Source organism: Thamnophis sirtalis, unplaced genomic scaffold, assembly GCF_051295495.1.
Source record: "Thamnophis sirtalis isolate CommonGarterSnake01/CBP01778 unplaced genomic scaffold, rThaSir2_p1.2 scaffold_2, whole genome shotgun sequence".
NCBI classification, from domain to species: Eukaryota; Metazoa; Chordata; class Lepidosauria; order Squamata; family Natricidae; genus Thamnophis; species Thamnophis sirtalis.
This window is the reverse complement of record NW_028261382.1, coordinates 118513422-118535267: the sequence shown is the minus strand read 5'-3', so window position 1 is coordinate 118535267 and position 21846 is coordinate 118513422. Positions and strand designations below refer to the sequence as shown.

The window sequence follows — 21846 nt, the reverse complement described above, 5'->3', positions numbered from 1 at the left end:
ACTTGCCTGGTTTTGAACTCTTAAACCAATACACCAAACCTGCAATTCATCTAAATTTTAAAATGCTCTCTGTGCTAAATTATCACGTGTATAAGTTGTCCAGATGCCACGTTAACAGGTTCATATTATTTCGTTTGAATTATTCAACCTACGTTCAGAGCTGTATAGCCTAGTATCTCTCATACTCAAGTTATTAATGCCTTTGGATACAAATATCATCCACATATACAGCTTTCTCTGTGGAAAGGTTTATATTATCAAATAAATTGCCACTCAAGTTGAACAAGTCCCTTCTTTACTATAGTTTAGGAGGACCTACAAAAGCAATGTTTTACCAGGATATTTAATGCTGTTACTTTTGCTTTTGTGTGTTTACATTTAAAACAAAAATATTTTAATGAACATCACTGATGTTTGTTTAGTTTAGTTTTACTTTATTGTCATTGCACAATTAAATAACATTCCATCTTCAGTGTACGTTATAACTATAATGTTTGTGTAAGCCACCCAGAGGTGGGTTCCTATCGGTTCGGACCAGTTCAGCTGAGTAGGTAGTAACTCAGCCGCCAACACCCCAGAACCGTTTCTATCGCCGGCGCAATAGGCGGCACCATCTCATTTTTTTGTTTTTCTGCATATGCACAGAAGCATTTTTTTACTACTCTACACGTGCACAGTGCACATCAAGCACACAAAGCATGTCCCTGAGCAAACCAGTAGTAAAAGAAGCCAGATCCCACCCCTAAATCCACCTAACTTAAGAGACTAGATGCCATGTGCATTTTCTAAATAAAATAAGCAGAAATGAATCACTCAACAGGTGTAGGGAATTGTGATCATTCAGAACTGACTTATAGCCAGAGGTGACTAGAGACCTTTTCTTCTTTGTTATTATTTCATTTTATTTTATTTATGTTCTTGCCAGAAAGAGTCTTGGCTGAATAATGAGTGTTGATTTGAAAACTGGTAGAAAGCTATTGGAAATATGAACTCTCCTTTCTAACTGAAGGACTGAGTTAGGCTCAGATAACTTTTAAGTTAGATCTATGTTGAAATATGATCCTTGCAATCCTAATATGCCTTAACAGAGGGATACAATCAAGATCAAGTGGGGTACTAATACTACTCTCTAAAGCCTTAGTAAGACCACAACTAGAATACTGCATCAAGTTTTGGTCACCACACTATAAAAAAGATGTTGAGACTCTAGAAAGAGTGCAGAGAAGAGCAACCAGGATGATTAGGGAACTGGAGACTAAAACTTATGAAGAACGGCTGCAGGAACTGAACATGGCTAGTCTAGGGAAGAGAAGGACCAGGGGAGACATGATAGCAGTGTTCCAATATTTGAGGGGCCACCACATAGAGGAAGAGGTCAAGCTATTTGCCAAGGTGCCCAAAGGCCATAAAAGGAATAATGATCAAGTAGTGATTCAACCTAGAAATAAGGATAAATTTTCTGACAGTGAGAAGAATCAACCAATGGAACAGCTTGCCTTTGGAAGTTGTGGGAGCTTCATCACTGGAGGCTTTCAAGAAGAGATTGAAAGCAGTAACTGACACAGCTCACAAGAGAATTTACAGCATTGTAAATACAATGCTACATTTAGCATACAATGCTACATTTAGTATTGGTTGTGTTGAACCAGCCAATAGCTGGAAATGTTATTTATGAGGCAGCACAAATTTATAATTGTTTAGCTGGGAATCATGGAATTAGGATGATACTGAAGCTCCTGAAGGTGAGTCAGGGTCAGGAGGTATAGTTTTATATGAATTTTAAATAAACATTTCTAAAAATAGTTTTTCCCAGTTTTATTGTCCTTTATGTCTATTAATTACTTTAAAAATTTGAATTTGAATTTGAATTTATTAAAATTTATAGGCCGCCCTTTTCCCTGAGGGGACTCAGGGCGGCTTACAATCACAAGGGAGGGAAGTGCAACATCAAAAACAAAACAAAATGTGAACAAAGAAAAAAAATAGTAAAACACAACTTTCGTTCAACAATCAAACACTCGGGCGGGTGAATTAGAAACCTATCCCCAGGCCTGCTGGGAGAGCCAGATCTTGAGGGCTGCGCGGAAGGTCTGGACGGTGGTGAGGGTACGGATCTCAGCGGGGAGATCGTTCCACAGGGTCAGAGCTGCAACAGAAAAGGCTCTCCTCCGTGTGGTCGCCAGTCGGCATTGACTGGCAGATGGGATTCGGAGGAGGCCCAGTCTGTGCGATCGAATTGGTCGAAGGGAGGTAATCGGCAGGAGGCGGTCTCTCAAGTACCCAGATCCACTACCATGGAGTGCTTTAAAGGTGGTCATCAGTACCCTGAAGCGCACCCGGAGACCAACAGGTAGCCAGTGCAGCTCGCGGAGGACAGGTGTAACGTGGGCGAACCGCGGTGCGCCCACTATCACTCGCGCGGCTGCATTCTGGACTAACTGTAGTCGCCGGATGCACTTCAAGGGCAACCCCATGTAGAGCCCATTGCAGTATTCCAGCCTAGAGATCACAAGGGCTCGAGTGACTGTTGTGAGAGCCTCCCGGTCTAGGTAGGGCCGCAACTGGCGGACCAGGCAAACCTGGGCAAATGCCCCCCTGGTCACAGCTGACAGCTGGTGGTCAAAAGTCAGCTGTGGGTCCAGGAGGACTCCTAAGTTGCGGACCCTATCTGAGGGGTGTAAAATTTGACCCCCCAGCCTAAGTGTTGGTACATTAGCCAAATTATTGGGAGGGAAGCACAACAGCCACTCGGTCTTGTCCGGGTTGAGCACCAGTTTGTTAGCGCTCATCCAGTTCCTAACGGCCTCTAGACCCTGGTTCATCACGTCCACCGCTTCATTGAGTTGGCACGGGGCGGACAGATACAGTTGCGTATCGTCCGCATATTGGTGGTATTTTATCCCGTGCCTCCGAATGATCTCGCCCAGCGGTTTCATGTAAATGTTAAATAGTAGGGGGGATAAGACCGAACCCTGTGGCACCCCACATGTTAGGGGCCTCAGGGACGATCTCTGCCCCCCGACCAACACCGACTGCGACCTGTCCGAGAGGTAGGAGGAGAACCACTGTAAAACAGTGCCTCCCACTCCCACCTCCCGCAGTCGTCGCAGAAGGATACCATGGTCGATGGTATCGAAAGCCGCTGAGAGGTCAAGGAGAACCAGGATGGATGCATAGCCTCCATCTCTGGCCCTCCAGAGATCATCGGTCAATGCGACCAAAGCGGTTTCTGTGCTGTAACCAGGTCTGAAGCCGGACTGGAAGGGGTCAAGATAACTAGCTTCCTCCAAGGCCCGTTGAAGCTGGAAGGCCACCACCTTCTCAACAACCTTCCCGATAAAGGGGAGGTTGGAGACAGGACGAAAGTTGTTTAAAATGGCTGGATCCAAGGATGGTTTCTTCAGGAGGGGTCTCACCACCGCCGTTTTAAGTACGGCGGGGAAGTGCCCCTCCCGAAGGGAGGCGGTCACGACCGCCTGGATCCAGCCATGTGTCACCTCCCTGCTGTTGGCAACCAGCCAGGAGGGACACGGGTCCAGAATACAGGTGGAGGCACTTACAGCTCGAATGGCCTTGTCCACATCCCCAGAGGCAACATCCTGGAACTCAACCCAGAGATGATTTGCCAAGCGGTCCTCCTGTGTCTCGGCTGGATCTACTGCGGTGGAGTCCAAGTCCGACCGAAACCGAGCTATTTTGTCCGCCAAGAATTGAGCATAGTCCTCAGCCCTACCCTGCAAGGGGTCTCCCGCATCCCTCCTGTTAAGGAGGGAGCGGGTTATCCTAAACAGGGCGGCTGGGCGTGACTCGGCGGACGCAACCAAGGCAGAAATGTATGATCTTTTGGCAGTTCTTAATGCTCGGACGTAGTCCTTGGTGCAGGTGGTTAGAAGTGCTCGGTTCGCCTCGGACTTATCGGACCTCCACTGGTGCTCTAGGCATCTCCTCCAGCGTTTCTTCTCCCGGAGCTCCTCGGTAAACCAAGGGGGCCTCCGGGATCCACTGACCCGGAGGGGCTAAGAGCTAAGCCTACCAGCTTTCAAGGATCTATTGCAAATAATTAGCTAAACTAAACTAAAATTAGCTCTCCTTTATTTAAAAAGGATAAGCTTGGGGAAAGATCTTAGAAGGTACAGAAGTAGAAAAAGTAGACCACTTCATCCATTTAGGGGGTTCAAAGGTTAGAAAATGAAAAAAGTGGAATAGACTTTGTGCATAAATAATCAAGGCACCAAGAGTTTGGTTCACAGAAGACTGAATATTCTTCTAACATGCTGAACATTTAATGCTTATAAAAAATGTAGTGAATGGATCAATCAAATTGATTCAAGCTTTGGAAAAGGTGCTAAAATGTTATCATTTCTGTTTTGCCTTGGATAAAAGTGATGGAAAATTCATTTAGTCTATATATGAGGCAGCAGCACTGACCTTCTTATCATGGTGGTGCCTCAAAATCTTGGATTATATCTCTCAATAACGCAGATCCAAATAGTAGACCGCAACATTTGCTGGATACAAGGAGAGTTATAATGCCTCATATCAGAAAGACACACAAGAGAAGGCTATCAAAGTGATGCATCACTTTTAAGTTTTATTTAAAATATTGTGGCAGCAAACTCTATTTGATTCTAAAAAGTAACCAGGATCAAACATGGTTAGTACTGGGAAACCCTCAGGAAGCCTCTGAGCTGTACACTACAGTGGGAATGTGTGGCACTATTTCTATATTGTTGCCATTCAAATGCTGTCTCCCTGCATTCCCCAGAAGCTGAATATCACTTTAGTAAGGTTTAATTTGAGCTGTCTGAGAAACATTAACAGATTCACAATTGTTCCATTCTGTGGGGGACGGGATACCTTAAACATTTCTTCACTATGGAGGAAATCCAATACTTTTACAACTACTATATGGCTTTGATTGACATGTGGCTCAGAAGCCTAACACAGATAATAATTTGAGCTTGCTACTAGTAAGAACACATGGGCATCTGCCTTATTTAGCTTACAGAGAAAAGGAAAACAATACTATTCACTGAAACTTTAAGGAATGTGTGTATGAAATGAATGAAACAGAATGATTTTAGATGTCAGCCTAAACAAACAAGCAAAAAAGAGTAAACAAAATAGTCCTTGATGGAATTGTTTACACAATAGCCCTTGAAGGAATTGTTTAGTAGACTCTCTCTCTCTCTCTCTCTCTCTCTCCTCTCTCTCTCCCCCTCTCTCTCCCCTTTCTCTTCTCTCTCCCCTCTCCTCTGTCTCTCTCCCTTCCCTCCTCTCTCTCCTCCCTCTCTTTCTCTCTCTCTTTCTCTCTCTCTTTCTCCCCCTCTCTCCCATCTCTTTCTCCTCTGTGTCTCTGCCCCTCCCATTTCTCCTTTCTCTCTCCCCCCTCTCTCTTTCTCTCTCCCCTCCAAAATATATTTAACCAAAGTAGCAAGGTACAGGCATTTAACATTGATAAGCAATCCAAGTTAAAAGGCAGCAAGTAGAAGTTGTTTGTCAAAAGTCTGTAACCAAAGCTGAAGAATGTTTCTTTTCTTACTTTTATAAGTAACATGAAATACAGCTAGTCCTCGGGTTATAATAACAACTGGGGCTAGTTTTGCTGCTGCTAAGTGATGTGATTGAATTGTATTGCTTAGCAATAGCAATCCTGTCAGTCTTGCTTTCCATTATAATCCCAGGGCATGAAGATCATTAAGTGGCAAAAGGTGAAAATCTTAGGTCAGAACATGGGTGTGTGCAGGCAGGCACTGAGGCAACAGGAGTGACTTACAGGGACAACATGCAACCTTCCCCGATGGCTTCCCCATTGACTTTGCTTGTGAGAATCCTGCAGGGACGGTTGCAATCATGTTATTGTAGTTCACTGCAATGTTGTGATTGTGAATTAGGGCATACCCAGAATGTAATCATGTGACTGTGAGGATGCTGTGATGGTTGCAATGTTTCAAACTGGTCAGAAGTTCCCTTGTTCTGTACCATTGTAAAATTAAGTGGGTGCTGAATGAGTGGTTATAACTGGAGGTCTATTTTTAGTAAACACAGATCCTTATGTGGTGGTTTGTATTAGTAGCATGAGACATGGGAGAGATTATGGTGAATGTAGCCCATTGGAGGAGTTTTTTTAATGCCTTTCCTGCCAATTTTCTTGGCAAAATTTTTCATAGGTGTTTTGCTCTTGTTTTCTTTCATGGGATGAGATGAAATGAATGGCCTCAAATCACCCAACTACCTTCATGCTTAAGTTAGGTCTACAACTTAACATGAGACTGAATTACTTCTCTAAAGTTTCCACAGACAGATCATGTTAATAAAAGCAATTAAGTGGATAATCTTCGATATTTACAATCTTTATAAGCTTTGTTCTAAAATTAAACAATAGAAAAAATGCATGAACTTATGATAATTCCAAATAGTATTATAAAAGCATCTGAACCCCTCTATATCCATGTCAATTATTTCTTGTTTGATTGATAATTATGACATTCATAGACACTCAGGTTTAAATTTAATAGAAAAAAGGGCTTAAAATACAACTTGGAAACTATTGCTGGATTGATTTAAAGAACTTTTATGCGTAAAAGTGAAGAAACTCAGAAAGATTCCCAAAATGAAACCCTAAAGCAGATTGAAGATTGTATTCATTTCATAATAACTTTCACTACATCAAGGAAAATGTGGGGGATAGAAAATCTACTTTCCTGAGAAATATAAAAAAAAAATAGTGAGAGAGATAATTTTTCAGTCCATCATGCAACTTTAATTTTTACAATATGTCTTATGGAGCTGTATTTCAAAGAGAAAGTAGATAGATATGTCTCAAAGGATCATATTGTTTTATTCTTCCTTAATTTGCTACAAAAATCAGTTTAAACAGCCCTCAATGCTTCATCATTCTAAAATAATGAGAACATCTGCAGTTATGAATCATATCCATGTCTACCTGAATGTTTTCATCTTGTGCTGTTTTTATATCTGCAACCCACATTATATGCAGCAGATATATTTCTGACAACCAATACTGATAAATGCAGTTAATCCCAGATGCAAGCCAGGAATCTGTAAATGTAGCCATTTCTCTAGGTTATTATTCCAGCAGGCCTAATTTTGGAAAAAAAAAAGTCTTCTACCATAAACTGCAATTTGAGCAAATAATTTAGACTTACAGCAAAAGGCTTGGCTTATTCAGAATAGGGTAATGGAATGCATCACTGCATAATGATCGGGTAAAAACAAAATTTAGTACAGCATCACAAACAGCCCCTTCCCCCACAAATTATTAATCATTCTGCCTCCATCAAAAAGCCAGACCAATGGTTGATAATCCACCATCATGACATAGAACTAAAAGTACTAATCAAACCACAGTCTTTGATGAAGCAACAGAATGATATCATAGACATCATTAAATAGAAAAGGACATGAAGTTGCCAAAAGTACTTCAGAGAGCTTCTATCATCCAGTTTGCCTAAGATTCATTGTACTCTATAGCAGAACCAATCTAAAACATATTTTCCCATGTGCAATTCAAATTCAGCTTCAAAACCTGATCTTGTGTTGATATGTATTCTGTCCCTCTATTAATGGGCAGAATGTTCTATCCCAGAAATGCAATATTTCATGAAAATTCAAAGCATTCCATTTTTTCTTCTAATCATATAAATCTAGGCTAAAAAAAAAAAGTCCCAAGACATCTGGAGCTTCCATTTTCCATTCCAGAAGATTTTTTTTTTGTAGTGAACTGGTGGACCAACCCAGAATAACTAAACCTGTATATTCCAAAGCAACAATTCATAACTATCCAAAAACAATGAGGGGGGGGGGACAGAGGGAGGGGTAGAAGGAGAAGGAAGGAAGGAAGGAAATAAACCATCTGGAGTCAAATTTTACATGCATACAGAAATCTTATTCTGTTATTCTTGCCAACAATCACATAAATACAAAGGATGTATACTAAATAAGCCAATGGTAAAATACTAAATAATTAACTTTAAATATTTAAATTTCTTAATCGATAACATTTAAATTAGTCTTAGGTAAATAAATAAATTAATTGTGGATCATTAGTTCTGCCATTCTGTCTCTGAGTGGTGTCAAAACAATTAAAATTTAATTCAAAATATTAAGCTAATATTCACCCTTTTTTCCTTGGGTGGTTAGGAACTCATTCCATATAGGATATTTTAAGAGTGGTTTATAATATAAGCAGAATCACCTTAATATTTTAGAATCCCATATGAGTAACAGTCTTGTTGACATTTGCTGACATAATTACAGTTCTCAATTTGTCATCACCATAATATATGACATTACTTTTGCTTTATTTTGGCTGCTATTTGTAGCAATACTTCCATCCTTTTCTCAATGTACATTAAATTGTGCAGAAATAAAAAAAAATGAATGTAAGGTTGTGATTAGTAGTAATATAACTATTTTGCAGGTGGTAGTCTAATTACAACAAGCATATTCTTTTTAGTATTATATTTAAAATTCAGAGCGATCCTCAGCACAGGAAGATCAGAAAGTTACAGTATATGTGTATCTGTCCTTTTATTACAAACATTTTTTCTAACTACAAAATTATATCTGTTACACTGTTTTGTAACTTCATTAGAAAGCTGTGAGATAAAGTGGAGAATGACATATTCAAATTCCTTTATAGAACATTAATTAAATCATCAATTTTATGAATAATTAAACATGCCCTAGGCATCTATTTACAAAATACATTCACAAATGCCATGGACTATAGACACAAGTAATATATTAACTAAGAATATATTCCAATAACCTAGCTTGATTATATAATGACGCCATTGAATATTTCCAATAAAAATAGCATCTGCATGATTTGAGTTATACATCTGTGCAGTGAAAAGCAACCATGTTACAATGCATGATATTTAGATTATTAAAAAGTCTCAAATCAAATTTAGGGAACATGTTTTCTCTCTGATGAGATTGTTTCATAAATCTCATTCTGGAGTGTATTATAAAACATTGTTATTGAGTAAAAATAAATAGCACTAGCTATGCATACTATTAAACATCTCTGTTATTTTGGTACATTTAATCCCATTTCAGGTCCATATAAATTGGTCCCTTCTTCCTTCTTCCAATATGTTCCAGGGAATCTCTCAAAGAGATGAGATGATATAAATACCGTGTTTCCCCGAAAATCAACAAAGTCTTATTTTCTTTTTACCTACAAAATATGGCTTGGGCTTTATTATGGGGGGGGGAGGGTTGTGGGCCAGCTGCCTGCAGAACGTACAACTATAGAGCATGCGCCCAGAGTGGCCACTGCCAAAAGACTCAGTTTGGAAGCCACAGAAAAAGCCAGACTGGGATGGCGGCAGCGGGGACAGAGGTGCCCTGGCTCTGTAATGAGAACTGAGCCATGCATCATGAGGCTGGGAAGTGGGTGAGCGAGAACGAAACAGACGCTTGTGCAACCCCCTCTCCAGCCATGCAGAGCGCCATTCACTAGCATTTGGAAGGCACCAAGCCGTGAGAGCCGGGCAGCGATGAACAAGCACTCACATGGCTTGGCGATACCCCTAGGTCAGTGAATGGTGTTGTGCCCAGCTGTGACAGCACAACACAGCCATTTGCCCATGAGGCTGTGCCCGGTTCTTTGGGAGCCCACTTGCAAGAGAGCAGCCGCCCGGCAACCACCCTCTTCAGCTGAGCACAGCACTGCTCACCAACCTAGTGGTATCCCAAAGGTGCCAAGCAACGCAATTACCTTTGCTTCCCCCCAGGTTCCCGTGGCTTGGCACCTTGGGATACTGTTAGGTTGGTGAGTGGTGCTCTGCCTGGCTGGAGGTGAGGGGTTGTCAGGGGGCTTATATGCAGGGGAGGATTATATTTTTGCCCACCAGAAAAATGTGGCATGGCTGAATTATGAGGACATGTCATATTTTCAGGGAAACACTTTAATATTACATGTTGTCTTTACATAGGAAAAAGACAAAGCTGGTATTACCTCAGAATTATTATTTTTTTAAATTCTCCAGGTTCACCAGGTAAGCTTAACAAAATGGAAATTTAATAAAACCAATCTACTTCCACTCAAGATCTTTGAAAATAATGTTTTCCATGTAGTCATTTGTATAGCAGCATCATATATCATCTTCCCCTATAAAATTTTGATTAGCTATTTTAACTGTGCAATATTTTTATAATGCATAATGGAACATCTGTATGCAATATCTTAAAGCAGATATTGCTTTTTCTGGAATGACTTACAGCAGCATAAGTGCATTCTCAGGCATGGAGGTTATGAAGTTAGTGAAGTACAGATAGGTTGTTAGCTTCCATAATTTCCATATGGAGTACATTTTGTTCTGGTTGTTGTTTTTATAGTGTTTGGTTTGTACTTTGTGGTATCGTGTTAGACAAACAGTGTCATGGTTTTCAGATTGAGGACCATATTGACCAATTTAATATAAACAAATAGTAAAAAAAACAATTTAGCACCACCAAACTAACTAACTAGGCAATAAAATTGCATCTTGATGATGTCAAATTCATTAACTCAGTATCAATGCTTAGCAATGGCATAGATTTTCCCTAGATCTGCTTTCAATCTGATCATTCAAACTCCAACAGTGACTAATCCATACTGTACTTGAAAGCATTTTGCTGTTGGTTATCTGCTTCTTCTCTGTATTCCACTTTTCCCAGAATTACTGTTTTCTCTAGAATGCTATAGCAATCTTTACTAATATGTCTGATGTAGGATAATATGAGCCTGGACATTTGTGACTCATGTGAAAACTCTAGGTTGATCTATGATGCTTTTTTTTTTCTTAATTTGTTTTCAAAGCTATCCAATGTATTCTAAGGTGTTTGGGAATTAAGATAATAATAGGACCATCTATTTCTCAGAGGGCCCTATTTCTACCAAACCAATACCTCTTGCACAGGGTTTCAGAAGCAAGAACATGTAACTGGTTTGGTTCTGCAACTCAGCAAGACAGACGTAGAAGATAATTAGAACTGCAGGAAAAACAATTGCTACGAACCTGCCTTCCAATGAGGACTTGTACACTGCTCAAAAAGAGGGCTGTGAAAATAGTTACAGACACCTCGCATCCTGGACATAAATTATTTCAACTCCTACGAGACGCTATAGAGCACTGCACAACAGAACAATTATACACAAGAACAGTTTTTCCCTGAATGCCATCACTCTACTAAACAGATAATTCCCTCAAAACTGTCAAACTATTCACAAAGTCTGCATTACTATTACTTTTAATCTTCTCATTATTCCTATCACCCATATCCTGCCACTTATGACTGCATGACTGTAACTTTGTTGCTTGTATCCTTATGATTTATATTGATTGTTTCCTAGTATGAGTTGATTGCTTATTTGTACCCTATGATTATCATTACGTGCTGTACCTTATGATCCATGATGAATGTATCTTTTCTTTTATGTACACTGAGAGCATATGAGCCAAAGGCAAATTCCTTATGTGTCCAATCACAATTGGCCAATGAAGAATTATATCTATCTATTCTATTAATATTCTTTAAAATGCAAACTCAAAGAATAAAAGGACACAATAGAAATATGAAATTGATTTACCATAAATATTTTTCATAACAAGCCCTAAGCATATTTATATAGGGATCTAGCAGTTTTACTTTCTGCTCCCCGGGGGGGGGGGAAGGGGGGGACTTGCCAAATTTGAGCTTTGGTTACAATGCTTGAAACTCAAACAGAAAAAAAATATATTCTTCTTTTAAAGAATGACTGGAGTCAAGTGTATGTAATGTTCCCTTGATTCACTACAGGAACACATTTTCAAGTCCGTTTGCTTAGAGCATTGTGTTACTGACAGTTTTGTCATTAGCCAACCTTGTAGCTTTTCCACTCTTTTGTCAGGATACATTTCTACAACCAACGGAAGAGAAATATTAATCAGATACGCTGCATAAGATCAATAACTCATACCACTGTTCAGAATGAAATCCAGGAGGGTTCTTTCTCCTCTCTTTTCTGTCCAGAAACTTATATAATGTATAAATGTACAAAAGACATTTCCAAGAATGTTGATAACTCCCCTCCTGAATCATTCTTTAAAAGGAAAAAAATAAATAAATCTTTGATAGCATGGCTTTTTGAGTCTGCATAAAAAAATGCCTTTAACTTCATTCCTTTTAAGACAAAACTCATCATCTGAGATACCTAGAATCAAACATTATATTGGGAATTTTAAGATAAGCTCCCACTGCTAAAACTTGCAGACAGGAAAAAGGAAAAAAAAAGAAAGAAAGACCCTACAGGCAATCATTCACATTGGCTTATAACAGTGTTATATTTTTAAAAAATAGAATAACAGAGTTGGAAGGGATCTTGGAGGTCTTCTAGTCCAACCCCCTGCTTAGGCAGGAAACCCTATACTACTTCAGACAAATGGTTATCCAACATCTACTTAAAAACTTCCAGTCCTTGAACATTCACAACTTCTGGAGGCAAGTTGTTCCACTGATTAATATTACATATGTGTATTTTGTTTAATTCTGTATTTATTGAAATTATTTTAAACAACACAGATGTTAATATTATTTCCAAAGGAAAGTCGATTTGTGTTCCTTTTTTAGTTGAATTTCTAATGGGATTACAGTTACCTTTGTAGTTAACTTTGAAACCAACTGAGCCCACACTTTCATCGGTCTGAAGATGCAGCCACATCTGATTGTTCATGCTAACGATTAAATCCGGCACAAAGCTTCCTGTTAATCTAATCATAAACAAAATAAAAAGTCCATTAGCTGTAAATTGACTATGAAATAAAACTATTTTTTTAAAAAAAAACAATCAAGCAGAGAAGTTGATTATAGCACTCTAGTCTTTAAAAGCTAGACCTTCATATTAATTGCATACTAGCATTTGAAAAGAAAAAAAAAGAACTATCAAAAAGGGGACAACACAGGACAAGGGAAGAGTACAGAGAATGGAAGGAAGAGAGAGGACAGAAGTGGGAAAAGGAAGGGGAAGGAAAGGGGGAGGGAGAGGGGGAAGGGAAGGGAAGGGGGGAGAGAGGGAAGGGGAGAAAACAGAGGAAAAAAGAGAGAAGAAGAAGAAACTAATCAGGAATAAATACTAACTGAAAATCTTTTATGTTTTCCATAATTGAGTAACTGCAAGAATTTCTCTCCCTCCCTCTCTCTCTCTCTCTCTCTCTCTCTCTCTCTCTCTCTCTCTCTCTCACACACACACACACACACACACACACACACACACACTCACACACACACACACACACACACACACACACACACACACACACACACACACACCTTATTAAGAGAAAGTATCTTGTAGGTACCTGCTGACTAACAGCTTTACTTAACAGTATAATATCCTAATGCCACAGCATGCCAGCAATTTTATTTGTTTTGCCATTGACACAGAGTTCAAAAGAAATCTGTTCAGCTGGCAAAACAAGAATAGGTTTTTGTGAGCCCTGTAATCAGAGAATAATAGATCTTCTTTGCCTTCACAAGAGATGCAAGAGATTCAAATGGGACTAACATAGTGAAGGCTGATGAAGACATAAATTATACTATATTCTGATAGGTTTGTCTACTCATGCAGGCTTCATACATTAACCACAACAGTATTCAGTTTTAGCTTAGCATGCTTTTTGAACCCATTCATTGCAGTTTGCATACCATTGTCTAAGAGCTAAACCTATATGTTTCATTGATATGCAAACACTCTGTTGGACTTCGTAAAAACAATGCAATACTAAAAACTCTATTATGATAAAGTAAAGTGACTTCTGGTCTTCATCACAGATACAAATTTAGTAATTCTTTTCTCCCATGAAACTACATGCAAGTACCTTTTCTTCCCATAACTGATCCTTTAGCCATATGCACATCTATAAATCATTAACATTGCAATCTGGACATTAGTTAAAACTCCATAATGGTTTCCAGTATGTTGTGGAAATATATATTAGTTCAATCTTGATTAAATAAACCAACTTTGGCTTCTAGCAATCTTGAACTTTGAATTATTCAGATATTATCATACAATTTGAACTCTCTTTGGTTTTTCTATTTGTCAGCTGAAAAACATGTTTAAACATGCTGAGTGTGATAATAGATGTCTTTTTCAAAGTGAACTTCCCCCAGGAGAAGTCCATTATCTTACTGTCCCGTGCAAATGGATTTGGCTGGTTCATGTTCTTGTAATATAAAGTATTCTCATAACTATCCCAAAAGGTGGAATGCTTTTTGATATAGTGTATCTAGACATATCTAGATTCTACTGAATTTACCAAACTCTAATCAGTTTAGACCAGGAACAACCATATTTACCCTTCAGACTTTTGCCCATCAGTTTCCAGACATATCCTGACTACAATTATGAGAATTTTTGGCAGGGATATTTAAAAGTTGAAGTGCAAAACCTGAAATACGTTTAGATGCCTTTAAAAAAATCCAGAAGAACTGAGGAAGAAGGAAGGAAGGAAGGAAGGAAGGAAGGAAGGAAGGAAGGACACATGTCTTATGATTTCTTGTAGAAGATTTTTTTTCCTTTTTCAGCTCCTAAAACACACTTTAAAATTTGGATAGTTTTCGTCTGAGATTTTAGAAATCAGTCCTGTGGATATTTAAAGCCATACCAAAATATTGTTCCAGTAGTTTTATTAATTATTAAAAATTAATGGAGTAACAAATGCTCATAGTGATCATTTAACTGGGCATTTCACTGGATTTGAAAAGACCAAAAATTTGAGAAGGTCATAGAACTTCTTGGATTCACTTGTCAGCTTCTTAATAGCGGTAATACAACCTTTTCTTCCAACAAAATTGAATCTTATTTTATTTTCTACAGAACTGCTACATCAAAATGTATCCCCAAAGAATCTCCATTATGTTTGTCTGAATTCACAGGCATATAACAAGACCAGCATACCTACACCTGTGAAAATCTACAAAAACATACATACATACATACATACATACATACATACATACATACATACATACATACATACATACATACGAATAAATCTTGCAAAACAGATTAAAAATGCAATTGGAACATGAAATAACTTTGAGACAGCTTGACAGTACTGCAAATTGGGGAAAAAAATCAGCAAATTATCTGCACACTTTTGTCTACTATATCTTCTTTGCTATAATATAGTATTAACTTTACCGTGAAGCTAACATCACCCTGAATGATACTCTGATAAGAAAAAAAAAAAGATAGTACATTCATTTGCATTCATAACAAATCAGTGTAATTTCATCAGTCTTGTTAAATGTACGTCTAGCTTTGAACTGGCTGCTACAAAACATTAGCATCTTAAACTAGACTAGACATGCAGAGAAAAATGATTCTTATTTATCTAAGGGAGATTGAGAAGTTAGAGAGCAGAGAAATCAGTAAGCATGCAAGGTCGGATATTAGGAAATGATAATACTAAAACTATATTAGAGGAATTTAAAGACTATTGTGATATGAACTCATATTGAAGTTCAATGTCTTTTTTTTTTTGCACTTGTGCCAGAAGAAGCAAGGCACTTTCAGATTGAAAAGATTAGCTGGTGATATCACTATTGCCTGGGGGATACCCAGGACTGGTATAACTTACCTTCCCTACCAGTTTGCAAATGTGAGTGTGCGTACCACCTCTGCACATGCACAGATCCTTCTGCGCATGCGCTTTTGGCAAAAAAAGGGGCCTAAATGGGTTGCCATAAAGCTGGGTATGGGTGGGTGGAGCCTCCCATGAGCTCTGCTACCGGTTCAGATGATTCGATCCAAATTGGTAGAATGCCACCTCTGCTAATACCCAATTGGGAACTCCTATCATGTCCCCAGCAGGAAGTAGACAAAGGACAGAGACTCAAATCTCAAACACGGGCTTGCTAACCTCCATCCCAGCATCTTAACCATGTTTGAACCATGCTCCTTGTTCAATATCATGATTTCTATTCAACTCAAAGATCCTTAGACATATCTCTATAGAAGAATGATATCATTAATAAGAGATGAATGATGCTTCTCTAACGTCAATTAGAATCTAAATTTAAAAAATGTTCAGGAAAACTACATGAAAAAAGATGCTTACTCTACAATTGTATACATATATTTCAGAAACAATGTAAGAAATAACACTAGGTAAAGGTAAAGGTTCCCCTCGCACATATGTGCTAGTTGTTCCCAACTCTAGGGGATGCTGCTCATCTCCGTTTCAAAGCTGAAGAGGCAGGGCTGTCCAAAGAAGTCTCTGTGGTCATGTGGCCAGCATGATTAAATGCCAAAGGCGCACAGAATGCTGTTACCTTCCCACCAAAGATGATCCCTATTTTTCTACTTGCATTTTTACATGCTTTCGAACTACTAGTTTGGCAGAATTTGGGACAAGTAACGGGAGCTCGCTCTGTTACGCGGTGCTAGGGTTTCGAACCGCCGAACAGCTGACCTTTCTGATTGACAAGCTCAGTGTCTTAGCCACTGAGCCATCACGTCCCTTAAGAAATAACACTAGACAGTAGGAAAAGATAAAATTTATTTGATTTCATCTTTTCCTATTACCAAAAGGATTGCTTCAGAACTTGATAGCAACAGGAAAGAAAAAAAAAAGTTTTAAGCAATAAACAGAGGAATTAAAACCAAAGTTGTATGAATTGATTCTGCAGATCAGATATGTAACTTCTTCTAAGGTACATGATATTTAAAAGAAATATGGTTAGATCAATACAAGAAAAGCCTGATTGTTATCCCTGTATTTAAGATCTACTAATTCTTGTTATTATCTCAGAGGAGAAGAAATGTTTATGAAAACATTTATTGGAAATACAAGTAAGGCGTTTAATATAAATATAAACTTGAAGACTAGATAACAGAAAAATTGATCCATTCTAAGATCACACAATGTTTTGAGAAAATTGTGAAATTCAAAATCCTTTTCTCAAGAAATATTTTCAACATTCCCTCTTTTATCTCCCCATCAAGAAGTAATGGCTTTTCTTCAATCTTTGGAGAGAACGGAGGAATTATCAAGTAGAAAAATAGCACAACAATGCATAATAGCTAGATCAACTCATTGAATATATTTTTTCTTTTAAGGTAAAGGTAAAGGTTCCCCTTGCACATACAGTAATGGCCAAAATTGTGCAAACCTTTTGGGAAAAGTGTATTTTTGAGGTTTGATGACTAATAACACCCCTTTGTTTGGAGTAGTACCATAAAATTATATATCAATGGAAAGATAATTTAATTAAGAATGTAATGCAACAAAGTTTGTTCAATTATCTGTATTCTATGAAAAGTTATAGCCAAATAACCAGAAAAAAAGAAGCACAACTTGCTTATGTTGATATCAGGTAGCTTTCCCTCATCTGATTACAGCCAATGAGCACGATTGTTTAGAGAGCCAATCAGGTGTCATCTTGCTTTGGCAATGAGCCAATCAGATAACATAGTATGATTCAGTTATTGATATCATGTTTTGAAGCTGAGAGGAGGAGGACAATTGTCAGTGTGTTATGTGATCACTATCAAGTTGGTTGGGTTTTTTTGTGTTCTTTCATTTAGTGAGCTTGTAAAACATAATAAAATTAAAGTAATGGTGCAAAGAGTTGACTGGTCACCCGGAAAGCGATGTAAAATAGTATTATTAAGTGAACAAGGCTACAGTAATAAAGAAATTAAAAGAAAATTTGTGGAAATTTAACCAAAGGTGGCATTTCTAGGTTTTTGAAGAGGTATAAGGAGACTCAGTCACTACAAAGCCACATTGGTAAAGGCAGGAAAAGGTGAACAACAGCAAGTGATTATAGAACAATTAAAGAGACTGGCAGAAGAAAATCTGGGTGTATACAAGATGAAATGGCACAATGCAATGCGAAGTTGAGGTCAAGGACTGTTTGGCACAGACTGCAGGAATCTGCCTTACTTAAACCACTTTTATCTCTCAAAAAGGTTGAAAAGACTAAAGTGGGCTAAAACCTATGATACCTGGACAGAGGATATATAACTTTATGTTACTGCTCCCCCCAAAAGTGGTGTTATTAGCCATCAAACCTCAAAAATACTGTACACTTTTCCCAAAAGGTTTTCACAATTTTGGCCACTACTGTACATGCTAGTTGTTCCCGACTCTAGGGGGCAGTGCTCATCTCTGTTTCTAAGCTGAAGAGCCAGTATTACCTGATGACAATTCCGTGGTTATGTGGTTGACATGACTAGATGCCAAAGGCACACAGAACGCTGTTATCGTCCCACCAAAGGTGGTTCCTATTTTTCTACTTGCATTTTTACATGCTTTCAAATTGCTAGGTTGGCAGAAGCTGGGCCAAATAATGTGAGCTGTCTCTGTTACATGGCTTAAATTTGTACTGGAAACACATTTGGCTATTTTGTATTATAAAATTGCTTACTGAACTGCTGACCTTTCTGATTGACAAGCTTATCATCTTAGCCACTGAGATACTATGTCTCTATTTTTCTTTTAGTGACCTTTTAATTCCTTGCATCGGATGGACCCAGGGCAATTCAATGAACCTGATTGTTTATTGGCTGGATGCTCTTCCTGATGCCTATGCAGAGTTCACAGCAAATATTCTCTGTTTGCGCCCAGAGAGAAAAATATCTGACGCTACCTAGGATCGAACTCATAGTCTCCTGACCTCACAGACTTCTGCCTCTCAGATACCACACCACTCAGATCAACTCACTGAATGAAGTGTAGAAATTAGAATAAGTCTTGATTTCCTGTAAACCTATTCTTGTTCAGGCTTATTACAAGCTATAGGGAAATTCCAGAAAATCCATGAATTTTGACTGGTGTGACAGAAATAGATAAGGCCTCAATATGATCTTTCACCTATGTGAACTTTGGATTCTCAAAGCTAATCTGGCTCTGCTTTCTGTGATTCCCAGGTCTTGGCAAAATGAGATATGGGTGTCCTGAGAGGCAGAAGACATGGGTTTTTTAATCTGTTAACTAACATAGTTACTTTGCATTTTAATCTGATTTATATTCTCTCTTTTAAAGTGATGTTCAGATTTATTAGCTTTTAACATTCCTAAACTGATAAACCAGCTGAAGACTAGCTCCAGATAAGAACATTTGTTAGTATAAATTGGGGTCTGACTTATCTCTTTTGTGAAACAACCTTTCTCCTTATAATTTATTCCCCTTCAGACTTCAGACCTCATTTTAGTAAACATGTCTGCTGTTATCAACTTTCCTTTTACAGATTTCCTTGTTATGTGGACTATAAAGGGGGATGTAAACTAAAGATCGGGGTTCCCTCTTTGAGTGAGGAATCCCTTTTGTCTGAATATTCTGATAAATTGTGATAAAATGATCTTTCTGTCTCAGTTTGTCTCATCAGAAAATATGCACACTGAGGCACGAGCCTGTAAAAGCCACATTTTTGCCTTCAGTCCCCTGCATGAAAGTGATAAATAGGAATGAACTATTCTTATTAATTAATATATATGTAGTACATTTATAAGAGATGGGTAGGGAAAGATTATAATTCTTCTTTGCATTTAACAAAAACAATTATAACAAAGTAGATAAGAGTTTGGAACACAGAACAGTGGACAATGGACATAATTGTAGAAGAATAATGTGCATTTTTAAAGAGTATCTGTGCATATCAGATATTTTGAGTGAGTTACTGCTGGTTCGATCCGGTTTGGATGAACTGATAGTGGCGGTGGCGGGAGGCTCTGCCCATGCGCAGAAGCACTGTGCACACACAAGCGAGCGAACTGGTAGTAAACCAGTTATCAACCCACCAGTGGTGCCTACCTAGTGAAAAGAAGATTCTTTAGAAAACTGAACACAAATTATTATTATATTCTTAAAATGTTTATTTTATTTTATTTTATTTCCAAACTTAGAGGCTGACCAAGTTCTTGACAACTCTGACCAGGTTTACAAATAAAGCAGGAAAAAAAAACCCATACTGAAATGGAAATAAAAGAGGGGGAAAAAAGAGCCCTAGCTAAATAGAAAAGCAAGCTTCAGCAGAAGGAGTAGAAAAAAAGAATGAAAGGGCCCACTTTATATATCCCTAGGCCTGGGAAAATAGCCAGATTTTTAACAGTTTCACTAATGTCACATATGAATCCCTAGTGGACATCATTCCAAAAAACTGGTGCTGCGGTAGAGAAGGCATGCTTTATCGATCCTGAAAGATGACACTGCTTAATTGATGGGAGCTGGGGTGCACTCACTCTTCATATGAAATTGTTCTTATAAGATTCTGGCTTCTATCCCAGCAATTTATAGCTCAAATAAGTTCTTTTATATCACGCGTGTCAAAATCATGGCGTCACATTGCCATCATGTAATGTGTCACAATATTCCCATTCATGGAGTTGGGGTGGGTGTGGCCTGCACATGATGCATTTGGCCCATGGGCCATCAGTTTGACACCCCTATTTTATATTATCCTAAGATTTAAAATATTTATTTTTTACAAATCAATATTCAAGTCCATACACTATAATTTTATGGGAATAGGATTGTTGTCCCAGTAATATTATGCTGTCAGATGTTACTGTCCAAGTGATAAGATCAGATAACAGCTCCAGAAAGCAAAATATCATCTATTTTTTTACTATGTAAAATCCAGGATTGGTGTGTATTGGTTAAACTTTGTTAGAGGAAGTACAATTCTCTACAGTGGTCAAAATGGGTTAAAATGTCATGGAATAGAATCATTAAAGAATAGGTGCCAAAGGAAGGACAAATTAAGTGTGAATGACAAATATTAAAATAATGTCAAAGAAACTGTGGTGGATAACCCTTGTCCTAGACTCTATATAACTAATTCAGGATGTTCTCCAAGATAACGTATAGCTAACTTAAGGTGTATTGATCTCTTAAGCATTTTGTAATATGGGTTGTAGTTGAATTTCATAGGATAGAGAGATTGCACTAGCACTGATGATGTTACTTAGTTGGGTAATGAAATGTCTGCAATCAACCTCAGAGATGACCAAGGGCCCCAGAGATTATAGTGTTATTTTATGTATTTTGTCATCTTAAAATTGAGGAATAGTACATGCATATGCCTGTAAAATATTTTATAATTAAAGTACATTGCTTCCCTGCTCTCTGCTCACATGATCATAATAAAACAAATGATGTTAGGATCCACCACCAACAGAAAGATAATGCAATCTCTTTTATTTCACCTTTAACTTATTTTGTTTTGCTATACATTCTCATATGATTGTGAAAATATATTAACATTTAAATTAACTACTCTTCGTTAGTCTGTGGTGAGATATGAACAAACCATTATTTCATCAGGAGAGAGATTATGGAGACTTACACTTGGAGCACAGTTCTAGGATCACCTACTTCACCTCCATCCCCAATTGTTAGTGTATCATAGCCAATTTCCAGGTCAAATTCTTCAAAATTAATTTGAATAACCTAGAATAAAGGGGAAAAATCCAAATTTACTTAAAACGACTTACAAGTTTCTTTATCAATCAGACAAATGCTCAGACAGATTCTATAACGTGGTGTATTGTATAGCATTAGCACTTAGACTTATATACTGCTTCATAATACTGTATGGTACTGTCTAAGTGATTTACAGAATCAGCGTATTGCCTCCAACTATCTGGGTCCTCATTTTACCAACTTAGGAAGGATGGAAAGCTGAGTCAACCTCGAGCCCATCAGGATCAAACTCTAGACTGTGGAGTGCAATATTGCATTGTACCCCTGTACAATCTGGGCTTTTGTATTATATAGAAGTTGATTTCTTTTAAGACTTTTCTATTTTAGTTAGATAAATGAGTCATTCCTCTAAGAGAAA

At 38.1% G+C, this 21846-nt stretch overlaps 1 protein-coding gene across 1 annotated transcript in view; it reads right to left on the bottom strand.

Annotated features, from left to right (window-relative positions):
- The window catches only part of CSMD3 (CUB and Sushi multiple domains 3), a 669496-nt gene that overhangs the window by 260638 nt on the left and 387012 nt on the right, over positions 1 to 21846 (bottom strand). Inside the window, exons 12-13 of the mRNA XM_087706764.1 lie at positions 21352 to 21455; positions 12652 to 12764 (exon numbers count right to left, since the gene is read on the bottom strand). Of these exons, the coding sequence (XP_087562890.1) occupies positions 12652 to 12764; positions 21352 to 21455 (217 nt within the window). The remainder of the gene's footprint in view (positions 1 to 12651; positions 12765 to 21351; positions 21456 to 21846) is intronic.